Genomic DNA, 23,410 nt, shown 5'->3' with positions numbered 1-23,410 from the left:
TTCTACGTGTATAAAATCAGGATAGCCACACCCTGTCATATGAGTTCACCCATGCAATGGTGCTCCATCCGGACACCCTTTCTTTTCCTGCCTCAGTGCGTTCTGATTGAACTACAGGGCCTGCTAGAGGGACAGCAGGGGATGGGACAGTGACCGATATCATTGATTGTCCCCAAACATTTCCTGTTTGGGTTTCCTGAGGACATGACAATTTTCTTTTTAATTGAAGAACAATTTAATTGACAATATTGTATTAGTTTCAAGTGCACAACATAGTGATTCAACTTTTATATATTATGGAATGGTCACCACAGTAAGTCTAGTTACCATCTGTCACCGTACAAAGTTGTTACAATATTGTTGACCGTATTCCCCATGCTGTACAGTATATCCCATGACTTTTTTATGTTATAAGTGGAAGACTGGTCCTCTGCACCAATTTACATTCCCGCCAACAGAGAACAATGGTTTTCTTTTCTCCACATTTTCACCAAAACTTGTTGTTTCTTGTCTTTCTTATATTAGCCATTCTGACAGGTGCGAGGTGGTATCTCATTGCGGTTCGATTTGTATTTACCTGATGCTGAGTGATGATGAGCATCTTTCCATGTGTCTCTTGGCCATCTGGATGTCTTTAGGAAAATATCTGTTCAGTTCCTTTGCCCATTTTTAAATTACATTTTTTAAATACTGAATTGAGTTCTTTTTATATTTTTGCATATTAACCCCTTATGAGAGATTCATTTGCAAATACCTTTTCATTTTGATTGTTTCCTTCACTGTGCAAAAGCTCTTTAGTGTGATATAGTTTCATTTGTTTATTTTTGGTTTTGCTGCCTTTGCTTGAGAAAGCAGATTCAAAAAAATATCTCTAAGACCAATATCAAAGAGCTTACTGACTATGTGTTCTTCTAAGAGTTTTATAGTTTTAGGTCTTCCACTTAAGTCTTTAATTCATTTCGAGTTGATTTTTGTGTATGATATAAGATAGTGGTCCAGTTCCATCCTTTAGCATGTAGTTGGCATGACAATTTTCTAGGCTGGAGCTCTGTGTGAGTTTAAAACACTTTTAAAATTCTGTAAATGACCTTTGATAATAAAGATTAACAAGCTGAAAAGTAAAACTATTCACTGTGAGCCTGGATCTTCAAGTCAGAGAGGTCTGAGTTTTTACCTGCTGTTTCATCACATTGCCCACAGAAGTGACTCATAGCAGGTGCACATCCCATGGAGATGTCCATCCTTGCTTCCAGGCTGGTGTGGTGATCACCCTTGCCAGTCACTAAGCATTGCTGCTTCTCCTCTTGGCCAGCGGTTGGGGAGAGGGTACGGGGAGCCAGTTGGGGAGGAGGGGGTCTTAGCAGAAAGACTCTTTCCAGACACTTTTTAAAATGTCATGTCCATAAGGTGATCACAACTTTGTAAGTGACCACATCTCTGAGGTTGGAAAAGGCCATATGACTAGATCTATCTATGACTTCTGAGTGGAAGCAACCTCTACTGCTTATGCTGCTAGAGCCTTTAAGTGCCCACATAAGACCTTCCCACACTCTCTTCTCCCTTTGGTATGGTGCTCCACAAGACCCAAAAGAGGGGCTGCTTTATCTGTCCAAATCTCTGAGTGGCTCTGATGAGAAGAGACCCAGTCAACACGTACAGATAAGTAACATAAAGGACAAATAAGTCTTTGTTTTTTTAGGCCACTGAAAGATGAGGGTGTGTGGTTAGAGCCTGACCTTGCCTATCTGGACTGATATAATTACTGTAAAGATTAAATGTGATTATATGGATAAAGCGCCTGGCTCGCAGCAGGTTCTGAAATGATAGCCGTGTCCCCTTGAAGCTTAAAATACAGGGGACAAAGCCCCTCCTTCCGCAGCAAGGAAGGTAAATACTCCCAACAGAAAGGACATCCTTGTACATTCTGAAATGCAAGTGAGGAAGAGCAGATTTTTTCCCCAAAAAACAGCTGTGTCAAGGAAGGCAGTGAGAACATGCAGGCTCCAGGTGTGGAAGCCAGGAAAGGAGTAGGAAGAGGCATGGGAGGGTGCGGCACCTCACCCTCCCCTCCATGGAGACACCCACAGCAGATTCACCTTGACCCCCAGCTTGTGGGGACTTCACACCAGAAGACAAATTCCAAAGCTCTGGGGAATCCCTGGCTGCATCTGTGGCTAGAGAGGATGAAAAATGGGAGGAGGAGTTTACTAGAAGTATGACAGCACAGAGAAAGACCTGGCAGGCAGCAGACAGCACAGCCCAGCCCCAACAAGAGAAAAAACCCCTCCAGGCCTCTCCTGTGCCCTCCAACTAACAGGCTGCCAAGGCAGGTCCAGACCTGCTCCTAACAACTAGCCCTACTGAGCATTCACTCCAGGCTAGACCTCATGACCTACAGTCCACATCCACTACTGCCCACCCTTTAGCTTCCCAGCAACATAAAAAGCCCATAAAAGAGGGAGAAATCACCAACCTCCTCCCAGGCATGGTAGAAGGTTCTTCACTCCATCATTTCTGTGGAGCTCCTAGCACAGCCCTCAGCAAGCTTCAGGCATGGTAAATGATGTTTCTCCTAGACAGATGGGAAAGGCCCGCAGCATCTGACAACCAGAGGAGGCTGGGAAAGCTCACCTAGCAGCTGGGAACTTGGACTTCTCTGTAGCAAGGCTCTCCCTGGTCTCGAGAAGTCTCTTCCAGCCTGCACCCACAGTGGCCCCACCACTCACAGCCTTCAGGACTAACTAGATCTCCATTTGCTCTGGCCCCAGAGGAATCGTTTTCCAGTGTCCTGCAGGCATAAGTCCTTAAATGACTACTTCCCAGATGAAAATGTCAACAGCAGTCAGCTACTAGTCTGTACTGACTAACCCTTAAGAAGCATACCCTAGTATGTACAAATACTTGCACGTGTGTGTGTGTGAGTGTGAGTGTGTGTGTGTGTGTGTGTGTGTGTGTGTGTGTGTGTGTCTGGGTTGCCAGCCACATGGCTATTCAGATCCCAAAAAGACAAACCCCAGCCTCTGGTACCCTGGTACCCTGGTCTCTAGCAGGAGGATACCCATTGATTGTGCACGTCTAAAGGTGTCTGCTGTGAGTGAGCACCATTCCTAGTATGCAGTACATACTTCACAGTGCTTAGTTATTGTTATTTAGCAACAGGGTCCATTTGCATTCAGGTCCACCCAAAGAGAAGAGTAAGGACTTAAGAGAAATTGAGCACCTACGTTATGTTAAGCACTTGACATACGTATTCACAAACCCCCCAGGAGATGGTGCTTTAATTAACCCCATTTTAAAGATGAAGATACAAGGATCAGGGACATGAAGAAACTGGCCCAAAATAATACAACATGGAAATGTCAGAGCAAAATTTCAAACCCAGATCCAGCTCAGGAAAGATTGTATGCACACTCATTCCCCATTTCCTCATTTCCGCAAGGAGGAAGTACCACAGTAAACCCAGTCTATCCCTTCACCCCATCTCTACTACTTCTTGGTAGTGGTGAATGGCAGTGGCCATGGTGTCCATTCACCCGGGGCCCTAAGCCTGTGACCCTCAGTGTGGCTGACAGGGTTTGCATAATTAGAGTCCACTTGCAGATCCAAAACTTCTCTGTGTTTAGCCAAGACTGAAGACCTTCAGGCAGGAGCAGGCCACCACCACTTTGGTTTCCTGCTTTGACTGAGCACCCTAATTCCTCCTTGCAGATCCCTTAGCTATGTGCACCCACCATTGCCCGTAAGGCTGTGTCCTTCCCCTATCAATGAGCAAGTCTGTGCTTAGGGCTTTGCATAGACCTGTGATCCCAAGTATCTCTTGTTTCATTAAAGGACAGGGAGCCCCCATGTCCTTCAAAGATGTCCAACATTCTTGGCAGTAGCACATGCTCCTAACTTCAGGTGTATACCATAACAGCTTCAATGGCCAGCTCATCAGAGACAAGATGTTCTAGTCCCCAACATAGCTATGGCCTTCCGACAGCCAAAGGCCAAAAGTTCTACTCTATGCAAACACCAAAAACCAAAGAGCCATGGAGAGTGGAGTCTTCCCATACCTGAGGATTCTCTACCTCTTCTCTTGCTTCTCCAGAGAAAACAAATATCCCATTTGGGAACTGGAGACTTGTCCCATCAAGACCACTTTTGACCAGCAAAATGCAGCCATTGTCTCTATCTGTCACATTTATTTTAGAATTCAGACCTGTCTTTAAGACTTCTGGAAAGGTCCCATTCTTTTTATCAAGGAGCCTATGAGAAAGAACTTACTATAAGGAACAAAGAGAGGAGATGAGCAAGCTTGCATCAAGGGCTACTACATATAACCATTGGAAGAAAGTAAGTAATATCAGAATTACCCCAGAGCTTAGAACACAGACATTCTGCTTTGAACTTGTGACTGAATGAGGGGAGCCATTTCCCCTTCTTCTCTGGGGTAGTAGTTGGGGTCTCATAAGGGAAATCAGGAGAGTCCTAGGCTCTTGGCAAGAAGTCAGAACCCCCCGCATCCAAAGTAGGGAAGAAGAAGCTAAGAACATTGTGTGTGGAGAGTGGCAATAGGGAGCTCACCTTCAGGATGAGGAACAGACACTTCAGGCCAGCTGCATGAACTGTGCTCACAACCACAGGAGGGACATGCCCTGAGGACTGCCCAAACTACTGACAACAGGAGAGCCATGGGAGCTGAGACCTTGAAAAAAGGAGATGACCCAAAGAAATGTTATTATGATTGTGACCCCATATTTAAAAGCAGGCTGGTAAGGTCTGGGGGAAGCATGGCTTACACTGGATTTTAATGCCATTTTAAATCAATAGTAATAAATGTGTCCCAAATCAGCACACAACTAATTACTTAATGAAAAACTTAGACATGGCCCTAAAAAGGATCAGAAGATGTGGAAATCACTGTGAGAAGGAAAAACCTGATTTTGCTTTATGGATACAGCAGCTCAGTGAGCATAAAATGGAAAACTTGAGATATAGATGGTGTGAGTGTAGGGTGGTAAGCCTTGGTCTGGAAAGCACAGGGCTGCACTTGAACCTTTGTCAGTTCCCATCCTGGGCCTCAGCTCACTCCTTCTGGGAAGAACACATAGGTCACTGAGCCTCATTAGGCCATGCCCATCTCTCACCTTACATGATTCTCTAGAAACAGCAAGAAGATGTCCAGGAGCTCCTAGTCTTGCAGACCCTCTTTCCTTGACCCTTGATCGTGGAGATAATGTCTCTAACCAGAAACAAAGGTGGATGACAAAATGTCCTATAGATGCTTGACCTTGCCTCGTTGAATACCAAAGGACCATGGCCTCAGCCTTTCCCAGAAGAAGCATCTCACTTTAAATTCCTCCCAATTCTAGTCAAAATTCTTTTGATGGTCATTAAAATTGCATGAGTGGCTTCATGCGATTTTAATGTTCTCTACCAACAAGTTCTGCAGGAGAAATCCCCCCAGGCGTCCCCATTGATCATTCTAAGTAGATACAACAAAGCATTTCAAGACATGAGTTTTAACCAGAAAGAAAATGAAATGAATATTTCATTTATGATGGGTCATCTGGTGATGAATTTTTCTAATTTTTTTCATTAAAAAAATCAAACAACTAAATCCAACCTTTTGTGAAAGCATTGACCAAGCAGACAACAACCTCGTGGATTTATCAAACACCCTTTCAACCAAGCTTCCTTGTAACAACTGCACTGAATTTACAAGCCAATAACCTCTAAGATAGTTTTGCTGACCAACTGAGCTAATCTGGTTGTGCACTCTGTGAAAATAGACGCCCTTGTAATGTTCCATTTGTCACTAGATCTCGCATTGCTACTACCCTGATACCCCACAATTAAGCACCTGTGAACCAAAAGCTTGGACCTGAAACTTGAGGACCTCTCAGAAGGTTCCAACAGACCCCAGAAGCATTACAAAGACTGGATCCAGCTGTATTCAAGCCAAAATGTTAATGAGTAGTAATGACTTTATGTGCTTCTTGTATAGTAAAGAATCTGGCTGGCCCTTCTCTCTGGTTCCTAGGAGGTAACCTCTAAATCCTTGGATTTAACCTGAGTGATAGGAGTGTCTTTACTATAATGGTGGGCTAACCACTGACTTTATGCTAAGGCAAGGACTCAAGATGGGATCTGACCAGTCCAGAAAGACCATGTGTTTAGAGTGTTTGGACTTTGATCCAGGTGATATCAGCCTAACCTCTAGGAGGAGGGGGAGGGTGGGGTTGAATTGAATCACATAGCCAATGAGTCAATCATGCCTATACAATAAAATCCCAATAAAAACTGTGGATACTGAAGCTCAGGTGAGCTTCCTGGAGGAGAAATGTACCAGGAGGGTGATGCATCCTGAAAACACAGAAGCTTCACATTTGTGGCCCTCCTATTTGCCTCTTTTATTGGTTGTTCCCAATTTGTATCCTTTATAATAAAGCTATAATCATAAGTATAGCACTTTCCTGAGTTTTGGGAGTCTTTCTAGCAAATCATGAAACAGGGGAGATAGTGGGAACACCCATATTTGTATGGTGGTTAGAAATGAAGACGGCCTGGGACCCCAGAGCCTGTGGCTTTGTCTGAAGTGAGGTCAGTCTTATGAAGGATGGTGTCCTTAACCTATGGAGTTTACACTAACTCCAGGTAGTTAGTGTCAGTGCTGCATTACTAACCTATTTTCACACTAAGGGGCTATGGGGAGAAATATTTTCGTAACCCAAATTGGTGACTAATTATGTAGGGAGGGAAGCTGGTGACATCATCACAGGTCCAAAGAGTAAACATTTGGGATTTAGAGGTGTAGTGGGCAGAATTCTGTGATGATCCCAAATATTCCTGTCCCCTTGTGTCCACACCCAGTGTAATCCTCTGCCCCTGAACATAAGGCAGTGCTGTGAATATAAAGGATTTCACTCCTGTGATTAGGTTATGATATACACTTGACCCTTGAACAACATAGAGGTTAGGGGCTCCAACCACTTCCATACAGTGGAAAATCCACACATAACTTTTGTCTCCACAAAAACTTAACTACTAATAGCCTACTGTTGACCTGAAGCCTGACCAATAATATAAGCAGTCAATCAACACATATTTTGTGGTATATGTATTATACACTTCATTCTTACAATAAGCTAGAGAAAAGAAAATGTTAAGAAATCATAAAGAGAAAATGCATTTATAGTACTATAATGTATTTGTTGAAAAAAATTGTGCTTATAAGTGAATCCACACAGTTCAAACCCATGTTGTTCAAGGGTCAACTCTATAACATCACAATTTCAGCCTTGTGAGACCCTGAGTAAAGAACCCAGGTGAGCCATGCCCAAACTTCTGACCTATAAGACACCATGAGATGATGAATGGGTGTTGTTTTAGGCCACTATGTTTGTGGCAATTTGTTATGAAGCAATATAAGGGGAAATCTGTATGTGTGATGGAGATAAGAGGGTATTAAACAAATTTTGCCAGTATCAAAGATGATCCAGTTGCAAACTCTATCATGCCAAAGGCAGAGAGAAATGTTTTGAAAGGAAAGCAATCAGAATGTGGGGGAGACATGAAGCCATATTCTAAGATGGGAACCTAAAAAAAAACAAAAAACTCTTGGCCCAAAGAGAAGATGTTTGGCCTCAAAAGAAGCAGCTTGATTTGTGTCTTCAAAAACTGGATGAGCTGTCCTGTGTCAGGGTTATGAGATATGCCCAAGTTACAGGAAGCACAAGATGGATGTGATCTCAATATACAGAAGAAGGCTCTAATACCCCCAAGAGGCGTAGCAATGGAAAGGGCTGCCTATTATTATTCAGTCCAAATTCCTAATTCATTCCAAGTACACAACATACTATTGAATTAAATTAGAAATAAGAGGAGAAATCAAGTCAAACAAGAGGAGGCTAGAAAATGAATAGGTGAAGACCTACCCATAGGCAATGGGCTGGATTAAAAGCCCCCCAAGCCCACAGTCTCTGTGATTCTACATTTAAATACTACTTAAAAGAATTGGTACCACTTTAGTTGACTGACACTAGGATGTGAGGGTGAATTGAGATTGTACTGGGCCAAGGACAAATTGACACCTGAATCCTGCCCTCACAAGTTTCACAGAGGACAAGCATAAACTAAGGGAAAGGAAGATGTAGCACACTTTAGGGCTTTAGCCCCAAACCTCAGGGTAGAACTCTATCAAGTATGACTACATCTTACAGAATATTCCCTTTACTTAAGCAGGAGTTTCCTGATAGTCTGATGCCAAAGCATTCTAAAGACCTACTCTGACTATTTCACCCCCAAAGCGAAACCCCGAGTATTGAACATCACCACCTCCATTTTGAGGAGACTATTTCTGCCAGGGAAAATCAGAAGAGAGTAAATGAGACAAAGCAAGTCAGAAAAGGACCCAGTACCCAGAGGAGGCTGACCGAGGCCACCCACTCCAGGCCTTTCTTCATCTAAGGAGAGCAGAATAGTTTGGACCACTTGTCATTCTGGGGTGTCCCTCAGCTGTCACAATGGAAGTTCTCCTCACCTCTCTGCAAGGTTAGATTTTCCATTTCCTGACTTCATGTCATCATCTTTCTTGCTTGTTTTGTTCATTTAGTTGGAGCACATCCTCCAATAGTTTTCTGAGAAAAGGTAACAGAGGTTAATTTTAAACCTTGTCTAGTTGAAATAGTCTTTCTTCCTCCTTGACTAATGTTTTCCTCAGTATGGAGTTCTAAAATGGATACATTTTTCTCAGAATATGAAAGTATTGCTCCATTGTCTACTACTTTCCTATATCGCTCTTGAGAAGCCTGAAGTAAGTCTGATTATTGTACTTGGTCTGTTTTTTCTCTGTGAGTTGGTGTGGTTTTTCCTATTCCTAGCCCTTGATACCTTCTCAGTGGGCCCTTTCAATATGGAAATTCATGTCTTTCTAAAATTTCTTCCTTGAATCATTTCTGTCAATACTCTGTTCTCACACAGGCTGGGCAGAGCCCACTCACAAGTGATGGCAAACATTGTAAGCTACTGACTTGCATAATTGCATAGCTCTGAATGGTATCCAAGGCATCAGTGGAAGGAGCACTGCTTTTTCCAGCCCTGATTCCGGGGAATTGGGGCCTTCCTTTCCAGTAGAAAAAAAGTATGCTAATTCCTTAACCCCAAAACTATCCAAAGTCATTGGGAATGCATCAGCTGTGCAGTACTCAGAATCACTCTCTCATCTCAGAGCCCATCTGACAGAATTAACCAATTCGACTGCTGTTTCTTCTGGCAAATCTTGATGCCTATCCTCCAAATTCCTCTCCCTATAAGATAAAATTCCTATTTGTATATACTTCTTATGCAATTTCTATCATAAATAATTTTTCCCTCAATTTTCTCTGTTCTGTCTTTCTGAAACTTGTATTAACTGGAAATTTCATTTCATGGATTGCTTATTTAATGTTATCTTTTCTTCCCTATTTCTTGTCTCTGTCTTTCTGTACTTCTATCTTTTTAAAGTCCTGATATCATATTTTTAATTTCCAATAACTCTTTGTCATTCTGTTTTTCCTTTACACAGCAGCCTCTTCTTGTCTGGAGAAAGCAGTACTTTAATAATGGGTTTCTAAGTTTTCTTTTGCTTCCCACCATATCTTTGTACCCTTTCTTTTTCCTATGGTTTTTGTTTGCTTTTGTTTTGAATTCTTGCTATTGTTTTTTCTCTTGTTCATGTAAGAAGCATTCTTGAAATGCCTGGTGGCTTTCAGCTGCTCATAATCCAGCCTCAGACACTCAGAAGCTTATTAGAAGCATGGCATGGAAGGCACAAAGCTTACCAGCTAAGCAGTGACAAATATCCTACTGGCTTTTTCTTTACTCAAAAATAAGGAGCTTTGTTTTTCTTCAATGCACATTGCACATAAGAACTACTGGCCCAAAAGATGACTGCCCTCTCCGTACATCCAATTACAGGCTGGAACTCTGTCTACAGTCTGTCTACACTGTTGTAGGAATAGCTGTCTAAGTTCCTCTGGCTTGGACAGGCACAAGACAGCTGCTAGTTTATATGTGCCATGAAAAAGATGTATGTTCCATAAGCTTCCCCTCAGCTGACCATCTCTATGTGGAAAAGTAGTTCAGGTTCTTTACACAACTAATCCTCTTTCTGTGCTGCTCCCTCCTGACCTCTCAAATTTCAGTCTGTTGAACTATTTCATACATGGCAAATACCATTAGGAGAGCTGACTATCAACCACAAGACCGCACAGCCATTTCTCTGATCTTCACAAGAATCGTCCCCAAGAACATCAGTGACCCCATTTTCAGAGGAAGATATTGAGACCTTGACTTGGGTCTGACACCAAAGCCTAGTTTTGTACCATAACGTTATGGCCCTCACCTTACCTGTGGAATTTACTTTTGTTCTGAAAAGAGAATGTGGTTTCCAAGGGAGGGAGTACCATCATTCCGTGTGGAACTGCTAGGCAGGGTGGTAAGAGCACAGAGGGAAGACCCTAAAAGATGATGCTTCTCCTGCTTGGCTGTCTTTTGCCTGCCATCAATGGGAAGAGCTGCCTCCACTGCTGGCCACAACTGCCTGCATTGATAGACTATGACCTGCAGATTCTTTGGGGCACCCCAGGACCACCCACAGAACTCTCCCAAAGCCTCCACTCCCTATTCCTGAAGACGAATTATGTCTTCCTAGAGCCCTGGTATCTTGGTGAGGCATAGCCTGGACACCAGGGATCAAGGCTGGCCCCTTTACCTGGCCTGGGATCTTATACCCCCAACTGCTCTTCATCCCACATCCCATTCTCAGATCATGACCATATGGAGGAAGCAACAGCCAAATTATTCAATTACGTAGATGAAGCCATCAAGAAGTTTCGAGATGGTGAGAAAGTCCCCAGGCTTGTGTTGACAAAACCCAGCCCCCCCAAGGCACTCCCAGAGGGCCTGCTGGCCTAGGGTGGGGATGTGTGGTGAAGAGTGGTGATAGACCCAGCATCTGTGTGCTCTATGCAGTTTCTGTTTGAAAAAACTGGCTTGAATTCCCAACCTTGAATTATGTAATTGTTTCCACCTATAAAATGTGGGTGATGAGAGCACCCTTCTCTTCCTCTTCCACTCAGATAAACCATCACTTCTGAAAGAGATTAATGTCAAGAAACAGGCATTTACTAACAGGCTGAATGAGATGTCTAAGATGCTGAAAGAGAAGGGTGAGAGGTGGAGCTGGCCCCTGCCCACCACCCAGCCCTTCACCTCCCCCAGGTCTGAGAAGAGCAGAGCCCAGTCTGCAGCCCTTCCCATGGCCCTCCCTAGGAATCCCCACCCTCGCCACATATGGGTTGCCTGTCCACACCTTCTCCCAGCTCCCTTTCTTGATGATACCCCAACACTTCATGGCTCTGTCTGCCTCCCCCAGCACCTCAGTTTCTCTACCATTTCATCCTCCTGGGCAGCCTGCAACAAGTCCTGTGGTGAGTACGTATAAGGACCTAGGGAGGGGGAAGAGAGGTGAGGGCAACATGGCCCTGGTTAAGGCTCCTGCCCATCCCCTCTCACAGACCTACACTCCGCACTGGAGGTCATTAATTGTGCCAACTGCAAGACACACCTTCTTACCTGTGAAGACCCAACTGTCTGCCCAGGTCAGTGGCAGCCAGCCATCCTGCCTCCAACCTGCCCCCACTCCATACTGGGTCATTGTTGTCTCTGTTTGGATTGTCTTCCTTCTCTGCCCAGCCCCAAGCTCTTCTTGCTCTCTATCCTCACCAGAGAACAGGGCAACTCCTGGGATTTTTTGATGTTGCATGTCCAACTTCAGAGCCATAAAGCCACCTGCCTCTAGGACATCTCTCCTGGAGGTCCCTCGGGCCTCAAAGCATATTCAAACATAACTCCCCCACCCCCAATCTGCTCTTCCCTCAGGGCCCATCTCAGCAAATGGCCCCACACAATCCCTAAGCCTCCTAAACCAGGAATTTCCTTCCCCCATATTCAATACATGCAATCACCAAATCTTGTTAAATAATTCTTAAATGTGTTGCCATATTTTCTTTGCAATATCCACCACCATTCTTCAGGCATCCTCACTTCTCACCTGGATTATGCCAACATCTCTCAACTGGACTCCCTGCCATTCTTGGCCACATCTTACTCAACAACTAAAAAACTTTCTCAAGGAGCAAATCTCCCTATGACACTCCCTATTTGTAGCCCAATTGCCCCCCAGATAAAGCCCACCTCTTCAGAAGGTCTTGTGCAAAGACCCTCCTCTCACCTCCCACCACCCCTGACTCCTCCCCAGACACACTGAGCTGCTGACATGCTGTACATACAGATGACTTCATGCTTCTGTCCTTGAACATTCTGTGTTCTCTGCCTGAAGCACAATTTTATACTTGACCATAGGACCAAAACTGAACTCATACTTGTTTTTCAAAGTCCAGCCAGAAGTCTTATTTCGTAAGAAGATTTCCCTGACAAGCTCCCACACCCTGAGGCTCATCATCCTTCCTTGTGTCTCTAAAATATATGCCAGGTACACAGTAGGTGCTCAGTAAGTGTTTTTAAACAGATGACTGAGTGGACAAATAAAAGGAGGAAAGAATGTAGCCTCTCTGGGCCCAGATGGCCCTCATTGCCCCCCAAACACCTGGTTCTCCTTTTTCCACCCCCCAGCCAGGACCCGGAGTACCTTCGCGTGGGTTGTGAGCCTTGGCATTATTCTGCTTCTGGCAGCCATAGCTGGAAGTGGGTGAGTGACTCTCCAGCCCTAGCATCCCCAGGGAAGACAAACCTACTCCTTGACTAACCCATCTCCACCCTGTTTCCTGGCCCAGATGGTACATTTTCTGGCATGAGAAGAGGAGAAGGGAAGCAGAAAAGGTACGGGGAATGGAGACCCCTGCCAGAATGTAGGTCTCCCGAAGAGGGAAAGCTTGGGGTAGCAAGGCTGAAGGCCCCAACTCTGGCTCCCAGGGTGTGACATCCAGAGCAGAGTGGGATCAAGCCTGGGGCTTGGGTGCCCCCATCCCCCCTTAATGTGAGCACACACCCAGGGCCAGGGGCCCAGGACCCAGTGCCATCAAATCTCCACAAGGTGCCCTCCACCTATAGCTGTCCTTGTCCCTCTGCCGACCCTCTCCCCACCACAGGCCACCACACTCCCTTACATATACAGACAATCAACATGGCCTTCCTGCTCTCTGCTCCTGGTTAGGTTCAGTCAGCAGGAGTTCAGAGGGACAGAGACAAGGGCATGCAGAAGGTTAGGGTGGAAATACCCTTCTTCTTCTCTTATCAGGAACCTGGCAGTCCACTGTCTGAACCAAGTTTGCAGGTGCTATCGGGAAGCTCCCTCATCTCTGAGTTCCAGTAACTGTCCCTTCCCTGACACTTTCCAGCCTGGGGTGGGAGCAGTTCTGTGACCCAAAAGACCACACTCTGCCTTGTGGTTTCCCTATGCCCATGCCTGGTAAATACCTTTCATTAAAACATCTTTCTACTATTCTGGTGGACTGTAGCATTTGCTTCCTGTGGGGCCCGGACAGATGCAGCTGGCACTGAGAACTGCCCCATAAGGCCCCAAAGTGGCTTGTTCCCTCCTCTCAGCCTCCCTCTGCTGGCCTACCATCCTTCCCCTCCTGAAACACCCCTCTCCTACTGCTCTGGTCCTAACAGTGGCAACTCCACAGGCTCAGTCCAGCCTTACCTAATTCCAGCACCAGGGATGAAGGCAGAGATGGCCTGGGTCCCTGTGACCAGGTATTGAACAGAGGCAGTGAGAGGGCAGCTCAAGGACCAGGGACTAGCAGAACAGGCCTCAGAAAACAAACTCCAAGTCACATTTACTTCAGAACCTCCCCCACATCCTGGCCAAGATGCCCACCCTGGGAACACCCAGGTCTCCAGTGGATCTGGTGTTGCGAGCAATGAATGCTTCCCTGACTCTGTCTGTGGTAGTGGGGTGGAATGGGGTGGAGGAGGGTGGAGGGAAGCGGCTTTACCTCCTCCTCCTCCTCCATCCCCATGTCCCTTTCCTTGTCTGCCCCTAAGGCTGCCAGATTAAGTGGAACCTCTGAGTCCTCCAGGCACAGCTCTGCCCTTTCCCCTCAACCTTGTGCCCTTCCTCACTGGTGCTCCCAGCCTCTTGTCTTTGGCTCAGGCTCTACTCTGAGACTAAATGGGACCTATCTGGCTACTTTGAAGCCACTGCCAGGCCCAGAGCCCTGGTCAGCAGGTCAACTCCTGGGTGCTGAATGGAAGCAGGTCTGGGAAGAGAGCTAAGGACAAGAAAAGCCCAGGACCTGGACTCGAGTCCTGTCTCTGATGCTAAGGTTCTGGGATCCCCCTTCTGCATCTGTTCCCCCATCTGAGCATGCAGGGAGGATGTTATGCTTCAGCCAGGTTGGTGTGCCCTGACCCTGGTGCCCACTGAATTCATATTTGCCTTCCTACATTTGCTCATGCTTTGGGTCAAAATATAATGCCCTCATCCCTTCCCCTCACCTCCGTCCATTGAAATCCTTCCAGGACCCACAGCCTAGCTCCTAAAACAAGCCCTCTTGTCTCCATAGGCCTTGCTGGTGGCCCTCTTCCAGAGCTAGTGCCCAGGCAAGACGTGACCTGACTCCAGTAGCACCACCTCACCGTAAGGGCTGCTCCTTTGGCGGGAGTGGGGGGACCGCAAGAGACTGAGGCAAGATGTATATAGACCATAAATGTCAACCAGGATAGGGAACCCAAAGCCCGAGGGTAACTGTGAGTCCCCAGCCATTGGCATCTCCAGCCCCCAGCCAGGGGGATACAGGAAGGCCCCCCTAAAGTGGTGTCTTCAGGGGCGCCTGGGTGGTACAGCAGTTAAGCGTCTGCCTTCGGCTCAGGGCGTGATACCGGCGTTATGGGATCGAGCCCCACATCGGGCTCCTCCTCTATGAGCCTGCTTCTTCCTCTCCCACTCCCCCTGCTTGTGTTCCCTCTCTCGCTGGCCATCTCTATCTCTGTCAAATAAATAAATAAAATCTTTAAAAAAATAATAAAAAATAATAAAATAAAATAAAGTGGTGTCTTCAACTCTGAGACGCCACTGAAGGTGGGAAGGGAGGGAGAAGTGTTTTCATTGAAAGTTTGGTGTTGCAGAAGAGCAGAGGTATGAGGGGCTTGGATAGGTTCGGTCAACTCCAAGAAATGTGTTATGGCTGAAGGGAGAGGCCCAGGTAAGAGGACGGTGAGAAGTGGGGCCCACAGAGGCACCCAGGCCCAAAAGGAGCTAAAGCAGGTAAGCAGGGAGGGCTAGGGGGAAGTAGTGGAGGGCTTTGCCAGTGGCAGGCCTGAGTCCTAGGGAGAGGACAGGAATCCAGAGAGGGGAAGGGTAGCTATGCCCAGACATATTTGGCTCCACATGCTGGGAGCTAGGATGTCTCCTCCATCCAGTTCCACAGACCCTCCCTGCCTCACAAAACTGAGGAAGGGTCCATAGATGTAAGGCTTTTGGAGAAAGCATAAAGACATAGCTATAGCCAAATGGTGAGGATGTCCTCATAACCATTCTGAATGACTGACCCAGAGCCCTGGGCAGTAGTAATGGACCTCCAGGAAACTGTGATTCTGTGTGTCTGTGAAAGCTGGTTGCCACCTAGGACAGAGGAAAAGCCAGGCTTTGATGGTGGTGATATTGTTTTCCTATTTATATTTAAATTGGGACTTAACCATTACTTCAAAAGTATCCAGAGCAACTGTTTTCTGATGCATGCAATGAAAATAGAAAACCCTGGATATAATTTATGAGTTTGTGTGTCTGTATATGTATATCTCTTATCAACAGATTTTTTTATTTGAGGGCATATTTGCATGAAAAGTAGGTATTTGAGTTCTGCTAGAGCAGGAAGATTAAGGAATTTTGAGTCAGGTAAATCTTAGTCAAAATATAGGCTCTGGAGGACTTTATGCTTCCAGCTATGACAGAGCAGCTTACAGCACACCAACATGACCATTAAGGGTAACTAAAAATAAAATACATCAGAGGAGCAAAACAAAATAAAAAGTCTGTTTAAGGCACCACATCTCTAATGCATCCAAGATCCCAGAGGGAAGTAGAGGTCTCTGTGGTGAGCCCTTATCTTGCAGTGAGCTTCCCCTTGGCACTTCCGGGCTTCAGCAGCACAGACTGAGAGGCTTGGGGGGGCTGTCCTGCAGGTGCCTGCAAAGTGTGGAGAAGCCAACAGAGCTTTTAGCAATATCATGGACTGAAGAGATGAAACGTGGAGTTCTACTTTGCCAAGATAGAATGCGAAAGGTCCAGATCCCTGAAAGTACAGAGGTGCAGAAAAGGCAAACAAATGCATTGCATATGTTTGTCCCCATCCTCCCAGAGCATTCCTGTTCGTAAACAGCACAGGCCCAAAGACAAAGAAATTGAACAGAAAAGATCTGAAATGCAATTTATCAGAGATTTTCCTACTAGGGAAATAAAAATTAGAGTTGGTGACCCACATAGGAAGAAAAGTTTTAATAAATAAACCAAGGTATTGGTTGGTGATAGCCTAGTACACCAGAGTCAGACCAATCCTTACAAAGCATGGAACTCAGCCACTGACAAAATTAAAGAGACCTATTCTTATTGTATATCACTGCTGGAGGATAGATTAAATATCTTCTAAAGGAAAATAATATCATCTAAAGCCACTACCATGCTTCATTTACAATATCCAGTATTCAAGCAAATATTAACAAGCATACCAAAAATAGAATCAAGAGAAAAATCAAGCAATAGAAACAAACCTACAAATGATCCAGATATCAGAGTTATCTGATATAAATTTTAAAATATGTGTGACTAATGCACCCAAAAGTATTCTTTGCAGCTTTACTGAGGTAAAATTGACATATAACACTGTGTTAGTTTAAGGAGGTATAATGTGTTGTTTTGAAATACTTATAAAATTGCAAAATGATTACCACCACAGCATTAACTACCATCTCCATCACATCTCATAATTATCATCTTTTTTTTTTCTGGTGAGAATTTTTAAGATTTGCTCTCTTAGGAATTGTCAAGTATATAATACAATATTTTTAACTATCACCATGCTGCACATTAGATCTCCAGAACTTATTTGTCTCATAACTAGAAATTTGTACCCTCTGACCAATATCTCCCCATTTCCCCCACCCACCTCCAAGCCCTGGAAACTATCATTTTATTCTGTTTCTATGAGTTTGGTTTTTTTAGATTCCACTCATAAGTAATATCATACAGTATTTGTCTTTTTCTGTCTGACTTGTTTCCCTTAGCATAAAGCCCTCAAGACCCATCCACGTTGTTGGAAATGGCAGGATTTCCTTTTTTCTCATGGCTGAATAACACGAACATTCATGTTATTTTATATATATTATATTATCATATTATAAGAAAATGTAATATATATATGTGTGTGTGCGCATGTGTGTGTGTGTGTATATATATACACACATATATATATGTATATATATATATCCATTATCCATTTATCCATTCATCTGTTGGGAGACATTTAGGTTGATTCCATGTCTTGGCTGCTGCGAATAATGCTGCAATAAACAGGGAATGAAGATATCTTCTCAAGAGTTTGTTTTTGGGGGCACCTGGGTGACTCAGTCAGCTAAGCTTCTGCCTTTGGCTCAAGTCATGATCCTAGGACCTTGGGATCGAGCCCCATATCTGTTTTTCTGTTCAGTGGGGAGCCCACTTCTCCCTCCCCCCCACTCACTTCTTCTTCTCTCTCTCTCTCTACCTCTCTCTCTCAAATTAATAGATAACTCTTTTTTTTTTAAAGAGTTTGTTTTTCATTCCCTTTGAATATACTCAACTCCAAAATTTCTGTTTGGTTCTTTTATATGTTTTTCTATTTCTTTGTTGAATTTCTTGTTTTGTTCTTGTATTGTTTTCCTGATTTCATTAAATTGTTTATCTGCATTCTCTTATAGTTCTCTGACTATCTTTAGAATAATTATTTTGAATTCTGTCAGGCAATTCATGGATATGCATTTCTCTGAAGTCAATTACTGGATGTTTACTTTGTTCCTTTGGTGATGTCATGTTTCCCAGATTCTTCATGATCCCTGTAGACTTGGGTAGGTGTCTTCTTCTTTGAAGAAGCAGTCACTTCTTCCAGATTCATGGACTGACTTTGGTAAGGAAAAACCCTCACCTATGGGTGGGGGCATGTTGGAGGCTCCAGGTTTGAGGGTGTGTGTAGGGACTGGGTTAGTTGGGGGGGGGAGGTGATGACTTCATCAGCTCAGGCTGTTGGGTCCACATCACCAACAGCTGTCTAACAGCTGGTGACTACAGCAGGAAGTCCACAGGGGCTGCACATGCTTTGGCATCCTCAGTGCACCTTCCCATCCAGTGCCTCCAGGTCCAGATGATGTTACTCATTTAAAAATACTTCATACTCAGCCATAAAAAAGAATGAAATCTTGACATTTACAACAACATGAATGCATCTAAAGAGTATAATCTAAGTAAAATAAGTCAGAGAAAAACAAACACCACATGATCTCGTTCATATGAGGAATTTAAGAAAAAAACAAAAAAAGAAAAGAGAGATAAATCAAGAAATAGACCCTTAACTATAGAGAACAAACTAATAGTTACCAGAGGGGAGGTGGCTGGAGGAATGGGTCAAATAGGTGGCGGGGATTAAGGATGGCACTTGTGGATGAGCACCATGTGTTGTATGGAATTGTTAAATCACTATATGGTACACCTGAAACTAATATTACAGTGTATGTTAACCACTCTGCAATTACTATGAAAGAAGATTTCACTAATCATTTAAAAATAAGTAAATAAATAAGTAAATAGGTGTCAGAAGTAATACATATATATCTATCTATAGAGATGATAGATGATAGATAGATGATAGATAGATAGATAGATAGATAGATAGATAGATAGATAGATGATAGATATAGATAGATAATAGATGATTGATAGATGATAGATAGATAGATAGATGATAGATAGATAGATAGATGATAGATGATAGATAGATAGATAGATAGATAGATAGATAGATAGATAGATAGATATAGATAGATGATAGATAGATAGATAGATAGATAGATAGATAGATAGATAGATAGATGATAGATGATAGATAGATAGATGATAGACAGACAGATGATGATAGATAGATGATAGATAGATAGATGATAGATAGATAGATAGATAGATAGATAGATAGATGATAGATAGATGATAGACAGACAGATGATGATAGATAGATGATAGATAGATAGATGATAGATAGATAGATAGATAGATAGATAGATAGATAGATAGATGATAGATAGATAGATGATAGATAGATGATAGATAGATAGATGATAGATGATAGGTAGGGATTTAATATCTATTTTTTCAAAAAATGGTGCTGACCAATTCGTCATCCATAGGCAAATATGAGCCTGGACTTAAGTCTCATGCATTATTAAGAACATGAACTCAAAATACATCATAGGATTAAATGTAAAACATAAAACTAAAATTAGTAGTGTAAGACATAGGGGTAAGTCTTCAGGATCTGGAATTGGACAAAGAATCCTTGGATAACACCAAAAGCACAATCCATAAGAGGAAAAAACTAGTAAATTGAACTTTATCAAAATGAAAACTCTCACCCATGAAAGACCTTGTGAAGAGGATGAAACAACAAGTTACAAACTGGAAGGAAAGATGTGCAAACTGCACATCTGACACAGGGCTAGTGTCTAGAATATATAAAGGATTCTCAAAACTTAGCAGTAAAACTCAAGCAATCCCATTAGAAAATGTCCGAAAAACATAGAAAGACATTTCACCATGGAGGATATACAAGGGCCAAATAAGCACATGAAAAGATACTCAGCATTATTAAGTGCAAAGAAAACACCTGCAAAAGCCACAGTGGGATATCAGGGGACACACTGGCCTCTAACACTGATGGCACCAGGTGCCAGTGGGGCCCTGGGACAAGGGGATCTCATATGATCCAGGAGGGGAGGTGTGACAGTCCTGCCACTCCACATGGGGTGTTGGAGGGACGGGAGCATGCACACACACACCCAGAATCCACAGGTTTCTGAGCTGTTCCACTGTCAGGGCTCCAGAGTGGCATTCCTCTTGGTCAGTGGGCAGAATCTACCAGAGTTCCAGCCAATGAGTAGGGGAGTCATGTATAAAGCCTTTTCAGAATCTGGCAGTGTTTTTATGTACTTTGGAGCCTGAGAGCTTCAGCTTTTGCTCAGTCTGGAGCAACTGAGACAAGAGCCGAAGCTCTCAGCAAGGGTGCCCTCAACTATCCCCTACCAGTCACCAGCAACACCTCCCATCACAGCCCTGGCTGAGTCTCCCAGTCCTTGTTTTCCAAATCTACTACATGCTCCCTTACCTTCTATCTGTGGTCACACTGAGCCTCTCCTTCAAGGAAATACATATCCATATGACCTGGCTCTACCACACACCAGCCAGAGACTCTGCTGAACAGGAAGAAGATGTCTGACACTTTTCTCATTTCCATTCTATACAATGCTTATCACTTTATCTTATTTAACTGTACCAACATGTATTAAGTATTATAATCCTCTCTTTACAGATAAAGAAATTGAGACTCAGTGAGGTTGTTACTTACCCAGGTACATCTTTTTTCCAAAGAGCATTTCAGACTTTTCATAGTCTGGAAACTGAGAAGTAAATCCAGAACCAGAGGACTGAGGAGAAGTCTTACCTTCCACCCCCACATTCCCACTGCAGCAGTCATTAGTGTATTGCCTCTGTTGGTGGCCATTTTTATCAACACTATCATAAGAATGAAATCTGCCCCTATCCCCTATGTTTCCTTTCTTCTGTCACTGCTTGGTCTGCAATGGAAAATGCCATTTGAGCATGTCATTTGCTCTTCTAAATCAATTTTCCCATATCTTTTTTAATCATTTATTGAGCACCTTCAATGGTCAGGCACTGTACTAGGTGCATTATATAAATCATTCCTGACCTTCAACATAAGCCCATACAAAAGGTTACTTTTCCATTAGATGCCAGACCCCAGCTTTGTTCCTATCAGCTGGCACACTGTAAAGTGTGGACATGTGTGGGTGTCATGCACTGGTATATACACCTTCAGAATGCACAAGATTCAAAGATGTCATATCTCAGGCCAAGACCCAGAGAGGTTAAAAATCCGAAGTTGTCCCAGTTAGTTCATGAATCCACCCACCTTCAAAGGCCCCACATTAAATTTTCCTCCTCCTACCCTGACTTCAGGGTAAAACAGCTGCATTCAGAGAGGCCAGGAGGAACACCAAAAAGACACAGAGGCAATTTATAAGAAGAGAATCTTAATAGAAAGGAGGTGGGTTGTTGAGAAATGAAAATGTAGGGCCCATCCTGTCAGAGGAAAGCCATTAGAACCCTATGGTGTTAACTGATAGCAGGTGTTTGACAAGGATCCCATCTCTTTTATGAAAGAGACATCTACACAGAAAAAGGCATATCCTCAAATTTGTTTGAAGTTAAGGATCAATATTCTTTGCCTCAGTAAATCCAGAAGGCTTTCAAAATGCTTGTGTGGCAAAGAAGACCAACAGACACTTCTGGACACTGAACCCATATTCTGCAAATACATAACATCTGCCAGAAGAGGCACGCTGTCTGGGCCACTCCACCGAGTGAGAGGCTATGGCACGCAGGAGAGATAGATCCCTGCCTCCCCTCCCTGTTGCCAGCCACAGGAACAGTGTCCTGCACATAGCCCACCTGCTTCACATCATTGTCATCCTCACGACCTTATTTTGTTTTCAAAATTCAAAAAGAAAGAAGGAAAGAAGAAAGAAAGAAAGAAAGAAAGAAAGAAAGAAAGAAAGAAAGAAAGAAAGAAAGAGAAAGAAAGAAGAAAGAAAGAAAGAAAGAAAGAAAGAAAGAAAGAAAGAAAGAAAGAAAGAAAGAAAAGAAAGAAAGAAAGAAAGAAAGAAAGAAAGAAAGAAAGAAAGAAAGAAAGAAAGAAAGAAAGAAAGAAAGAAAGAAAGAAAGAAAGAAAGAAAAAAGAAACCAAGATGTGAAGGGGTCAGCACACAGCTGGATGGTAACAAATACCTTGTCCAGTGCTCTTTTCGCTGAGCCATATCATATGCCCTTTTTCTGGAGTGTCCATTTCCATCTCTAAGCTACAGAAACAAAGAGCCCTAGGTCTAGAAGGGCTCAGGGGGTGCTACTCTCTGAAGTTACTGCCCCAACTCCACCAACTCTAGGACAAAGGTGAAAGGAATGAAAATGCTCTGGGGAGACAGACTTGCTTGAAGTCCTAGAACTTTCTAACATCAGGAGACCAGTCTATGTTTGTTGAAACAGCAAGCTGAATAGTGGGGGAGGGAGGAGGCAATCTGGGAAGCAAACATCAGCTCCATATACACAAGCAGTACTGAAAATGCCATTTATTGGGCAACTACCATGTGCCAGGCACTTATCAATACTAACCCTTTTTCATCTTCACCATGACCATGTGAGCTGTGGCCCATTATCCTCATTTTGATGATGGGGAATTCAAAGTTCAGGGTGGTCAGGTCACCCGCTCAAAGTCACACAGCTAACCAATAAATGTGCTGGGTCTGTGCCAACCCAGAGCCCTTTTCCTTCTACTGCACCACATTGCCTCCAACAATGGCTCCCCAACAATGGGACAGCTGCCTCCAAAGTGCTGCCTACCCTGCCAGGAAGTCAGGCAGAGGTGGGATGGACCCAGAGACTGTAAGCTCCCTCTGACCCTGACCCTCAGGCACTTCAGTTAGAAGCACAGACACTGCAGCCAGATTACAAGGGTCCCAGCCTGGTCCATCATTCACCAGCTATGTGATCCAAGACAAGTTACTTAACCTCTGCTGACTGCCAACTCCCCAGAAAGATGACCAAAATAATCTGTTGATCAAGCAAAGCCAGGCTTGCTGCTCCCTGCAAAGAGAAGAGCGAAAGCCTCATAGACTTATGTCGGAGGAGAAAAGGCGAATGTGGGATATTTATGAGGTCCGGATGGTCTGGTTCAAGGTAGATCTTTCCAATTAGGGGCCCTCATTGGCACTGGGCAAAATTCTCAACACAAAAGGATTTGTGGACACAGCAAGGAACCATGCTCGACATGCAGTCAGTTGATGAGCCCAACCAATCGATTTTTTTAGAAGAGATTACTTACCCTTTCGAGAGAAAGTTGAGTGGTCCATTACCCAGGTAAATGGATTTTTAAGAAGTTTCTGAAACAAACCATAAAGATATTTGCAACTTTGTCTTCCTGAGCAAGAATGTCATGCAGTTGTAAAGTCATGTCAGTGCTGAATGTCCAACAGTGAAGTCATATTAATGCAGACAGTAAGCTCTGGGATGTGGATGGTTTCAGTTCTTACCCCTGCTCCTCAGTGTCCT

General features: G+C 43.8%; 1 protein-coding gene across 1 annotated transcript; it reads left to right on the top strand.

Moving 5' to 3' along the window:
* The first annotated feature begins 10,488 nt into the window (after window positions 1-10,488).
* Window positions 10,489-13,357, top strand: TEX51 (testis expressed 51). Its single transcript, XM_087869462.1, has 8 exons — window positions 10,489-10,690; window positions 10,790-10,864; window positions 11,103-11,192; window positions 11,436-11,453; window positions 11,541-11,624; window positions 12,658-12,733; window positions 12,819-12,864; window positions 13,283-13,357. Exons 1-8 carry the CDS (start codon window positions 10,489-10,491, stop codon window positions 13,355-13,357), a joined length of 666 nt encoding a protein of 221 aa, XP_087725588.1.
* Window positions 13,358-23,410: the final 10,053 nt, after the last annotated feature.

This window comes from Ursus americanus, chromosome 1 (genome assembly GCF_024610735.1).
Source record: "Ursus americanus isolate L20-20 chromosome 1, mUrsAme1.1.p, whole genome shotgun sequence".
In the NCBI taxonomy this organism is placed as follows: Eukaryota; Metazoa; Chordata; class Mammalia; order Carnivora; family Ursidae; genus Ursus; species Ursus americanus.
Note: the sequence above shows the minus strand (reverse complement) of the source record. Positions and strands in the feature narration are given on the sequence as shown.

Coding starts and splice junctions, on each gene's coding strand:
- TEX51 (XM_087869462.1), top strand. CDS start 10,489: ATGATGCTTCTCCTGCTTGGCTGTCTTTTGCCTGCCATCAATGGGAAG. Junction 10,691..10,789: donor CCTAGAGCCCTGGTATCTTG/GTGAGGCATAGC, acceptor TCCCATTCTCAG/ATCATGACCATATGGAGGAA. Junction 11,625..12,657: donor AGACCCAACTGTCTGCCCAG/GTCAGTGGCAGC, acceptor TCCACCCCCCAG/CCAGGACCCGGAGTACCTTC.